Source organism: Phalacrocorax carbo, chromosome 3, assembly GCF_963921805.1.
Source record: "Phalacrocorax carbo chromosome 3, bPhaCar2.1, whole genome shotgun sequence".
Taxonomy (NCBI): domain Eukaryota; kingdom Metazoa; phylum Chordata; class Aves; order Suliformes; family Phalacrocoracidae; genus Phalacrocorax; species Phalacrocorax carbo.
Window position 1 is genome coordinate 25,289,890 of NC_087515.1, and position 11,886 is coordinate 25,301,775.

Consider the following 11,886-nt stretch of genomic DNA (forward strand, 5'->3'; position numbering starts at 1 on the left):
GACTGTTTCTGGGGCACAGTGAGAATAAATCTGTGTTTACAAGAAAGCACTTGTCCTGGCAGTTAAAAAGAAAACATGCTAAAGGTTTCTTACAGGTGTAATTGTGCACGCTCCTTTCCCAGTGCCATTGTTGCCTTGACGCAGTGCACACCAGATACTTAACGAACGGGCAGCCCTCTGTGGAACGATTCCCCATCAGCTTTAAAACCCACTTCTCAGGGAACTATTTTCATCATGTGGTGCTCGGGATTTATTGCAACGGCCGGTATGGCTCACTGGGCATGAGCAGACGATCAGATCTGATGGACAAACCTCTAACTTACCGAACTCTGAGCGACCTCATCTTTGAATTTGAAGACTCCTATAAAAAGTACTTGCATTCAGTCAAAAAAGTAAAAATTGGATTATATGTCCCACATGAGCCGCACAGCTTTCAGCCCATTGAGTGGAAACAGCTGGTCCTCAACATATCCAAAATGATGCGCACAGAAGTCAGGAAGGAGCTGGAGAAGTTTGCCAGGGATATGAGGATGAAGGTAGGTCTGCACGCCTGGGCAGTGGACTCAGAGTTGAGTGTGCCTAATCCCATCCTGCAGAGGTTGGTCTTGCTCCGTGTCAGCAGACTGACCCCAGTCTGAGATTAAGGTGGTACCAGGTGGACTGGGGGTGCGCTTACATTTGTCTTGGTGGTTCTTCCACAGGGTTTGGTGTGTTTTCAAGGCCTTACAGCTACTTTTTAGTTCAAAGATCTCCCCTTCAGCCTGGGAAACACTCAAACCTATACTTGTCCCTTGCCATAAAGGAGCTATTGCCTAATTTGCTTTTCTCACTGACCCTGGAAGAAGGTGGCTGGGAAGAACCAGTGTGCCAGGAGCTGGTGGGGTGGGTGGCCTGGTCACAGGTAGGGATCTCTGCTCTTTGTGCCTGAGCTGCAAGGGATGCCGTGAGACAGCTGTGTCAAGCGGTTACTTCTCCTCACAGGCATGCCAGTGGCTTTGCCCTGTGCTTCTGGATGCCCACTACCCTCAGCTAAATCACAAAGTAGGTTGCATGCAAAGGGTGAGGAAAGTGAGGCCCTGACAGGCTGGTGCTTCCCTGGTGGGTGGTTGGACTGAAGATGCTGGAGGGAAATGACGGGGAGACAGGCAGGCTGCCAGGGAGCTAGAGGTTTTGGCTGCCCTTGGGCATGAGGGGTGTCCCTGACCATGCCTCCAGGACTGGCATGGGCAAGGAGCTGGTTGTGGTCATGGTGGAAGGGGATTTGGTGCCTTTCCAGCCTGCTGCTGGCAGCAGGAGCAGAGCAGGTGTGTTGCTAAGTATGGGGCTGGCTCTCATGGAGAGGCATGCAGCATTGCGTCCAAGTTATTCTGGGTTCCCTTCCCTTGCCCTACTGAGGAATGGCTCCTACGTAGCAGCCGCGTGCCTTTTTGGCTGAGGCACCTGCCCCCTTGCCCTGACCTTGAGGCAAGTGACGCTAGTGGCATCGTAGACCTTATGTCCTGCTGCCACCTATCCTGCCCTGCCAAGGAGTCTTGAGGGCCAACTGTACCATACTGTCACCTTAAGCACATGTGCTTGATTACAGATGTAATGAAGCTTTTTTCCCTGTCTTCTCTATTAATTTACTTTTAATATAATCTAGAGAGCAAACAGCTGAAACATGCTCTAGTTGAAGTCCATATGGGTAGATGACTTACTGAACTTAGTACTTGCTTTTGATGGAGGCACCAGCTCTGTGTGTGTGCTGAGCTGTGACATTCAGTCCAAACCTTAAGTGCCTCGAGGCCAGGACGACCGCCCTAAACCCTTGAAGGCTGAAGGCTTTGCATCTGATTCTCCCCTTCAGTTAATTCAGAGTTTAAGCCACTTAATTCAGAGGGCTCCCATTGTGAGGGACTGACTTTGGAAGATCAGGTCTTAAAAATAGCCCAGAGTGTGAGTGTTGTGCTGATGGACTTCTGAGGTTGGAGGGCCTGGGGAATGTGGGCAAGTATGTGAATGGACAGGAGACATTCTGAAAAGTTCCATTGTCACACAGAGTTGAACTGCCAGCCTGGCAGGCCATCGCCTCTGTTTGCAGAGTGGAAAGCTGGAGAGGACGATTTGGCTGTGTGAGTTTCCTTCAGCTGAGGCTCAAAGCCATTTTTCTAATACCTTGCTATTGCCAGCTCTGAAGAAAACTGAGGATGAGACTTTTTTTCAGCATTTAGCTGGGAACTGAATTGGTGACACCAACTAATTTTTGCAGGGGGCCCCTGAACAGCTATCACATGATAACAGCTTTGGGTTCCTCTTAACCTGGGCAGGGTTTGAATAAGCCCCAAGGGACTGAAGGCTCTTTGTGTACTGTCCCTGCTACTGTATGAGGCCCTTTATTTTTATTTTTTATTTTCAGTGAATCATTGCCTTTATTGAACGCCTTTTCCTTCCCTCCCCCATCTCTTGCAGATTCTGAAACCCTCAAGTGCCCATTCTCCGATGAAAGAGAGATCACGGGGTAAGTCATTGTCCCCTCACCGAAGGCAAGCCAGCCCTCAGAGACGCGCATGCAGAAGAGACAAATCGTGAGTATTATTGCTGCCACTGCTGGTGGGTCAGAAGTTGAGAGTGATGTACAGCAAAATAATACACCAAAACTTACATGTGTGCACTGGCATGTATAGGAAAACTGCACCAGGTATCTTGGTTGCCCAAGAGGCTCCAGAAGCCACTGGTACTGCTGATGTCCTGGCAGTGCTGTGCTTACTGCTGCCCGATGGCCCCTCTGTGTGGTGTCCTTGGAGGCCCTTATGGGCTTTGCTTGGTTAAATTCTACGGGGTGTTGGATGACTGTGAAAGTGGAAGTGTGGGTTTCACCTTTTCTTTTTTCAGTCTTAATACAGTCCCCTTTCTGGAGAAATGAACCTAGCCTGGCGTGCAGGGGACCTGTACACGAGGGAAAGTAGTTTGATCACATTTAAGAGTGTTCAGACATAGGTATTAAACACAAGAGGATGTATTTGCTAGCGATGGTGGGGTGCCTTACTGTCGTGGTCACTGAGACAGAAATTGGATTCTCTGTGATGAGCCTTTGTATGGAGCTGTTCTGTTGGAGTGGGTTTCGTTGAGGACTGGCTGACTTACAGGGATGGTGAAAAAGTAAACCCTTCCTCTTCTTGCCAAAGTGGAAACATCACTTGCACTGTATTCTTTGATTTCAATAGGCTTAAAAAAAACCCAGGCCACATCCCTCGTGTATTGTAGCTAATAGTTTTTCTTTAACTGTGTGGGGAAGGATGGACTATCTGCATGCAATACCTCTAAATGGATAAAACTGAGCTTCCAGATTGCAGGCCTTTTACAGACACTGGCCATTCAGACTCCCATACCTTAGGTGTGGAAGAGTCGAATTTTAGCTGTACTGCTTCATGCCAGGAAGCTGACAACTGTGAAAGCCTATACGTAACCCAGATTAGTCACATATTTATGATCATCACTTTTTAAATAGGCTCCCAGACTACTGTCTCAGCACTTGTTTGTTTATTTTGAAGCAGCTAACAAAGACATTAGACTAACCTTCTAAAGATAACTTCAAGATACTTTAGCAGCAGATGATTTCACAGCAGGCTTTTATTTTTACATGTGAATTCACACTCAGTCCATGATGCTGTACTTTGGGCTTCATCACTGAGAACTCCTTGTTTAGCACATGGATAACTATAGTTGTAATGGGCTCAGCTCCTCCAGGCTTCTTCACCTTCTAGATTCGCTTCGAGGGATGGTTTCATCTCTAGGTTTCTGGTAGTGCCTCTGCAGTTGCTGGAGTGGATCACATGTCTGGAGAGAAGAGTGAGTCTTGCTGGGCTTGGAGGCTTGCCAGTTGGGCTGGTTTCCTGAGAGAGCTGCTGGGCACATGGCTGCTCTGCAGTGGCTGGTTCCTCCTTGGCTTTTCCAGGACAGAAAGACAAGTGACATACTGGTGGCCTTGTAGTGGCTTCAGCACCTCTTACCTGCTTGGTGGTTCTGCTGTGTCACTCTGTATCTAGAGGGAATTATATATCACTCTAAAATAAAACCTGGGCCACCATGACAGCAAGATTCAGGACCCAGCTATAGCATGATGTGGAGAGCAGGAGTCTGAGAGCAGAATCCACACGAGACCTTCATCTCTGCTTTGGTGGAAGGCATGGAATAATCTCACAGCGGGTGGTAGCTCTTGCAGCACATGGTTTGTAGCTGCCTGTCAGCCCTGCAGGCCCTGCACAGCTCCCTCGTGGGCCTGGCCAGTAGGCTGGGAAGGAAAAGGGGAGTGAAGGAGCTTTTGGCAGGTCCAGGGCCCTTGAGCAGACCCAAGAGGCTGCTCTCTGTTAGAAAAGTGATGCCAAGGAGAACAACTGCATTTCTGATGTTAAAATGATGCTTCTGTGCAGTGGTGCTGGTGGCTCGAAGGCTGGCTGTGCCTTTTGCCCCAGCAGGAGTGACGTTGAAGAGGAGTGTGCTGTTGCAGGGATTCCCCACTGGTGACAAAGCCCATTCATTTTCAAAGTTGAGATCTGCCGATTTCTGCAATGGGAGGTCTTCGAGACCTGAAGGGGAAATGGCATCCCCTCATCAGGGATGCACTGGATGACACATACCAGCATCTACACATGACACTGGATGAGAAATACAAGAGGGGAAATTGGGTATTTTCTTCTGCATATTGATGGATCTCTGAGAACCTAGTTGCAGTGAGAGGCCTTTATGTTACACACAGAAGAGGAGAGACTTTCAGGCTTGCTAGGCTTTAGGCTGAAATCCTAGCTAAAGAATAGCTGTGCTTGTCGACACTGTTATGTTTCTTTGTGGATCTCTTACTCGCATGTTGTAATTACAGCTTTTTAGAGCTTGCAGGGGAGGAGGAGACAAGTGTTTTAGCTCTGGCGTGAGCTGGCAAGGGCTGAATAGCACATTAATTTGTGAGGCTTCACCTGCTGATGACAAGCTGTTATTACAGCCTGTTTTTTGTCAACAATAAAATTATATGGGCCTGCTGGGAGAAATCTCCCAGTGAAAAATATGTGAACTGGAATGGTGAACTGGAATGTCCTTGCTGGATTGTTTCTGAAAGACAAAGGCTGAAGTGGTGCTTAAGGGCAGAAGTGGATTTTACAGCCTCAACCCTTTAAGAGCTGGTTAAAGGGTTCCTTACTAGTTTGTTAGGTAAATGCTGGTAGTGGCTGCTAGCAAGCCCATGATAGCCTTTTAGCCTGGAAATACAGCTACAAGGCAGATAAGGTACGTTGCAGTACATGGGTGGCAATGCAATAAGCAGTACGTGCCTGCCTAGAAGACTGGTGTGTAGTCAAATTGCAGCTCATTAACTGAGCTCCGTAACAGTCCGTGTGCTTTTAGCCCACAGTTGGTGTGATCCTGCTAAGGTTGGCCAGCAGATGGGGTGAATAAAGAGGTTATAGGGTGGTGTGAATCTGTCTGGTAAGTCTGACGCTTTACTGTGTCATCTTGTCCGTCCTCTGAAGTCCCAAACCAGGACGGTGCAGTAAATAGCCAGCCACTGTGCTGAAACTGGTAACACAGTGCTTCATCCTCAACAGAAGTGCTTGGAGCTGGAGGGCTTTGGGAGTGTTGATAGGAGTTTGGAAGGGAGCATCATGTGGCAGCCTGAAGCTGCTCCTAAATGTCAGTTCACCAGATCTATTTCCTTTTAATTTCGTACTGAGGCTTAACACATGCATGCTCAGTGAGTATCACAGCAACACTGGCCTTGTGTGCTTCTGCCCTACTTCAGCTGTTGAAAGGAAAATTCTCTTAGTCCGTTATATTGGGATGTGCAAGTAGCCAGGATTATGAGGGTATTATATTATGATGTGCAAAATCGGGCAGATCCAATGCAGACAGCTAATGAATACCATGTACCAAGCAGCTATGCACAGCTTTTTCTGTGCTCATCATCATGGCACTTTGGACAGGAGGTGCGATCTGATGGGCCAGTAGGGCAGAGGTCCTTGCTTCAGAGGGGATGTTTGATGTCAGGTCACTTGCCAGCCAAGGAGGATAGGAGCTGTGATGCCTCTGCTCCAACAAATCCTTGCCTTTTCCTAAAACCCTGAAGAGAAATCTTATGGAGGACAGTCTGTAGATACAAGGTAGAGAATTGTCATGGAATGGAAATGGGCATGTCACCATGGGTGTGCAGTAACTCCCCATCTCTCTTGGATAATCAGAGAAGGTAAAACCATCCAGCTGTGCTTTAATTAAAACCATATTCTGGCTTTAATTACAGGGAGGGAGGGAGAGAGAAAGAAAAGGGTGGGAAGGGAAGAAGATCCCTAAATTTGAGGGAGGAAGGACACTGGAACATACAGCACATCTCTTGCTGGTCTCTGGCTCCTGTGTAAGCTCTGAGGGATGCAGGTTGTAACTTGTTTTCAGAGCAGATGGGATGTGACTGGGCAGAAGGAATAAAGTGGAAAATCCAAACTATCTTACAAAGACTTCTTCAGGTACAATCCCTCCCTGCAAGTGACAGAGACCAGTGAAGACTCCTTCACTTCTGTGAAGTACTTACAGAGAAAAACATGAGGCAGGATTCAGGGCAGTACTGCAAAGCGAATGATGGGGTGATTTAATAGAGGTGCTTGGATAAGTGGCAAAAAACCAGGTTGCATTCAATGTGTGACTAGGCAGAAGAGCATTAGTTGTCCACAGCAGTGTCCCCCGCTCTCACATGCTGTGCATATTCTCAGCAGGGATCTGGTGTTACCAGCCCTGCTCTCCAAAAAAAAAAAAACCAACAAAAAAACCACAACCAAAAATTGAATAAAAGTATTTCTGAGGCTCTGGCACACATCTGTGTGTGTATATATGTGTAAACTATACATCCCCACCTCTTTGGGCTGCAGCGGTACAGCTTTTAGATTGGTGTGTGCACCCAGTAGTGTGCCACAGGCAGGGCAAAGGTTTCCCTGGCCTGACAGCCTGCCTGCTGCGTGCTGCCTCTCCTGTGGCTCCGTGGGCTGCCCAGAGCAGCTTTGGCAGAAACAGGCAGGCAGCATGCAACCAGGAGGTGAGCGTCAGCCTTGTGTGTGCAAACTCATGGGTCATGTTTGCCACCCAGGGCACAAAGAGCAAACGCAAGAACTGGAAACCAGGTCTGAGGACCTGTAGGAAAGCACTGGAGCCATTACCAGCTTCACATTGTACTACTCAGACTTTAGATGAGTTTTTGCAGTGAAGCAGACATGCTGTGGAGTCTGCTAGGAGGAACGTGTATTTTAGACAATATTTTTCTTTAGAAAAGCAAACATTTGGCTTAATGTGAAAATAGCAAAGAGCCTGGAATAAACTCTCAGATTAGACACTGCCATAGATTAAATCACCAGGATTGTTTCAGTTTTGTTGCAGGAGTTTTCCCATTGCTTGCTAAATAGGGAGAGACTGATGGCTCAATCTCAAGGTTTCATTTGGTTCAGGTTGTTGATATACTTAAATGACCTAACAGCTTAGGTGCACATGTGATTACAGTCCAGCCATTCACTTCAGTATCAGAATGTAAGATGCCTGGAGACTGAAGGGACTTTGTCTGGTGTTTTCTAGTTGGTGGGCTTCACACTGACAGAGCCAGGGGGAAGGGGCAGGTTCAGAGAGACAACACGCTGTGGCCATGTGAGAGGCCTTGCTTGTTTGCCTTCAGCGGTTTTCACTTTATTCTAAAAGCTGGAGTCCTGCTCTGGGGAAGATCATGGGTGGGATGTATCTAGCCTTACCTACTCATTTAGGCCCCCTCTCAAGTCAGAGGGAGAGAGGCGCCTCCAGGTGCAGATCCTGGACCCCAGGGCGGGACGTTTCGTTCTTTGCTGGCGCATGGGTTCAGAGGCAATCCACACTAGTAGCTCGATCACACTAGTTTATGTGACAAATTCAGCAGGATCGTGCTTGTGATGAGAAAATTCGATCTAGTCACTCCTATTTTGAAGTAAACTGTTCCTGATTTGACAACTGCTCTATCTACTCCTGCACAGCAGTGTGGGATTGCTGGTGAGCAGCGCCCTCTTCCCTCCTCTGCTCACAGGCCTGCGGTCATGGACAAGAAAGGAGACCTGGCCACGCTCAACGAGGTAGGGTACCAGCTCCGCATCTAACAAAGCCATACGCTGGACAGAGGGCTTCCCTGGTGCTTCCCGCTGCACTTTACCCGCACTCCGTTGGAAGGAAAAAGGAATGGGACTATTTATTAACTTGTGGATTCTTATTGTAAGTTTTACCTAGACAATAGAAGGGGGGATTTTTTTTTTGTGGCAGTACTTATTTTCTTTTAATTAATAAAAAAGGCATCAGTGAAGAGAACCTAAAATTAGGTTTATCGGGATATAAGATTTTTTTCCCCTCCATCACGTAGCAAGTGACTCCAGTGGTGTGAGAGTTTCTTCAAATATGACTTCCCTGTATAAGCATTAATTGAATTTGGGCATTGTGCTGGGTAGTAGCATTGGGATAACTAAGGAATCATATTCTTAGTGTTAAGATGTGCTGGGGTGCAGTGCAGTTTAAAAAAAAAGTCATATTCAGTATTAATACTTAATTAGCAATAAAAACAAGCAGTGCAGAAGTGGCATGAGTTTTTGAAGTATCAACATTACCTCACTAAACTTATCAGATATGCAAAACTGTCAGTAGTATTGTTTTGTAACTAATTTGTACTGTTTTCCAGCATTTCTGGTAGTATTAAAACAGCACTGGATGTTTTACTGCCACCTGTATTATTATTCTGTGCATGTTGCTGAAAGATGTTAAGTAATAGTAATATGCAAATGTTTTCTTAAACACTGACATCTTATCAGGCAAAATATGAGGTTTTGGTTTTTTAAGTGATGGTACTTGATGAATAATGAATTTTTAAACTTTCAGAATGTTTTTGTACTTTGTCACAAGCTTTTAATCTTTCTGGACTACACTGCTGAAGCACAAAACATAGAGATTGCTGTTTTGTAGAGACAAGCGTTCACCTACTAGTCAGTTTGTTTCTCATGTATGTTCCTGGAATAATGGAAAAACCGTCAGAATTACTAACCTGAGTCTACATGCTTTGCTTTCAACATTTGTCTATAACTTTGAACCTTGCCTTGAAAGGCTGAGCAGTCTCAGATAGTGATGCCTTGACATCTTATATTAAGATCAGATATCACAGGCTGAAGTTAACCTTCTGCCATGCTGCTGTAGGGAGTTTTTTCTGTATGTGTTGTTGTAACAACAGCTTAGTCAGACCTGCATAAGGAAGCTTGTCTGAAATAGCTGAAAATCAAGCTTGCCTGCTTCCTCCCTACTCAGTCCTTTTGTTCTAGACTTAGCTAAGGACCTGTAATGGACAGCAGCATTCTCAAATGATACAGTAAGACTTTCACTGGGGTCTGCCCTTTGCATTAGTGAAGTTCTCTGGAAGCATTAGAGTGCTGCATTCCTGAAAATATTTCATTAGGTGCCTAAATAGAAACTGGATTATTGTACAAGTCCAGCCTCTACCCTTTGTGCTGTGTTTATAGATGATACTGCCATGGGCCTTGTGTACCCCTGCTCCTGGGCACTTGCTTTTTTTTGGATCTTGATGAAGACAGGACATGGTAACACAGTGACGATAATGCTTACTTGAATTGAATGATTTAAGCTCCTAGAATGCTTGTATCAGCCAGCAACTGAATGGATACAGGAGGAGACAATTGCTTGTACACCAACCTCATTGCTCAAAAAAGTCACTGAATCTTACCTACCTAGGACAGGACAACAACACTGAGACCCAGCAACCTTCTTCAAACAGTAAAAGGCTTTCTATTAATTAAGACTTCAGAAGGTCTAGAAAAAAGATTTTTTCAAACATGTTACACTTCTTTATACAAGATTACCATCTCAATTACAGGGAGGCCTTACCTATCCATCTTTCTGCAAACTTCTCCACTGCTGTGTTCACAACAGGAATATTTTTTTCTTCAGGAGTGGAACTGAAGAGAGGGAAATATTCTTTTGGTAGAAAGCCTTGTGTAATTTGATATCAGCTGCAGAGTTTGTTTTAAACTTTGTGCTGCTCAGTGTCTTGTGACCTAAATTTTTTTTCGTGTATCCCTTAAATTTCTAACGGGTAGAATGATGTGAAAAACTTGCTTTGATCAGCTGTATCCTATAGCACAAGGGTATCTGATATGTTGCAAGTTTTTTTTCTATGAAACTATGGTTCACTTCAGCTCCAGTAATGGTGGTTGGTATACAGTTTTTACCATTGTCCAACACAATTTGAGTTACTTTCTCTTAACCTCTAACTTATACTGAAACTTTTTAATGCTGTAGAGGTGTGTGACAAATTGCTTTTGGTTTTTGCTTTCAAGTTCAGCTGAAATATTCTCTTGAAATTTGCTTATGATGGCACTTGTCTTAAATGTGGTTCTAGTGACTGTTCTTCTAACTTACTGAAAAGTGGTCAAATAGTGTAGCAAACATGCATGACTTCTTGGTTTTTTAAGCAGTTGTATGTTTATGCACAGCATGAAACGTCAATAAAATATCCTGGTAGTCTTTTTTTAATGACTTAGGGTTATTTTTTTATCCTGTCCAGGTGTCTATTCCAGAAAAGATCACTGTTTCTAAAATCAAGACAGGGCAAATGGGAATGAACTAAAGCAGATTTTTTTTTAAAGATTGTTAAATACCTATCTTATTGTTCTACAAAGAAATCATTGAACATAAAGCCCTTAAAGCCACCCTATAGCTAACCATTAATGGGTTATATGAAGACAGACCAAAACATTATTGTTCCATAACAAACACTCCTGAACTAGCAGCACTGATGACTGCATCATGTCAAGCAGCTTCTGCTTTTTGCTTTTGGTAGTACCTTGGCCCTTTCCCCATGTTACTGTCATCACAATGGGTGAAAACACTTGATGTAAGAGTTTCCCCTTTTGTAAAGGAAAGCAAATTACTATAGTCCTTTAATAATAACTTATGCTAATGAAGTAAAACAAATATATGTTACTGCCTTCATGCTTTCATGCAGTTACCATGGAAGTGGGGTATGGTTTTCAGAAGGCCATCTTTACCACCTTGAGGAATCTGGCCATTTTAAAACATCACAGCAACACAATATCTGAATACAAGCCAACTATGGAAACCATTGATCAGCAAGTTCAAAACCATTTGCTTTTAAATTAGCATAAAACTTAAGATTCAAAGCAGCACTGTAAATAACTAGGTGTTTGGCCTGGCCCAAATAAGTGCTGCTCTGTGTAAGAGAATGGAACTGATGTGAAACCTGTACTTTGGAGGTGATGAGGCTTTAGACAAGCCTGAGAAGTGATGCCCAAGTTAAGGCTTAGTCTAAATAGCAGAACTTCTCTATTACTCACCTTGCCCTGTTCAGCAGCCTCTGCTGCTCTACAGCCCTGCTGGCAGACTGTTAGCATCTCCAGTTTCTCTCTGCACTGGAGACACCATGCAGCCCTCCAGGCTGGCAAACCTTGCTCTTGACACAGGCCACACAAGTTGCTACAGCTGAGCAATGTTTTCAGCTGTAACCAGTATCTACCAGAAATTTGTTGCAGCTGGTTAAGTATGTTTGCATCTATCAGCTCCAGCTTTGAGAATGTCTGATTTCAAGTATTTGAATAGAGTCCAATATTGAAGAGGCAGTCATCTACAGCATTCGCTTGACTGTTAACAAGTTAGCCTCAGTTACAATTACTTATGAGAAAGATAGGCCCCTTCTAAATTCCAAGCAATTTAAGCTGAATGTTGTGGCAGGTAGTCACATTTTTCAATGTAACACCGAAGTACTTTTTCAACTCAACTGGTTTTGCAATTACTACCACTGTACTTCCTGCATTATTCTCAAAGCACAAAGTAATCACAGCTGTAATTCTATGG

General features: G+C 44.8%; 1 protein-coding gene across 3 annotated transcripts in view; it reads left to right on the forward strand.

The window, feature by feature from the left end:
- The window catches only part of LOC104047078 (FLVCR choline and heme transporter 1), a 59,837-nt gene extending 49,293 nt beyond the window's left edge, over window positions 1–10,544 (forward strand). For all 3 annotated transcript variants that reach the window (XM_064446212.1, XM_064446214.1, XM_064446215.1), the window contains 3 exons: window positions 155–536; window positions 2,449–2,564; window positions 8,051–10,544. In XM_064446212.1, coding sequence (XP_064302282.1) covers window positions 155–536; window positions 2,449–2,564; window positions 8,051–8,120 — 568 coding nt within the window. In that variant the 3' untranslated portion in view covers window positions 8,121–10,544. The remainder of the gene's footprint in view (window positions 1–154; window positions 537–2,448; window positions 2,565–8,050) is intronic.
- The last annotated feature ends 1,342 nt before the right edge of the window (window positions 10,545–11,886 follow it).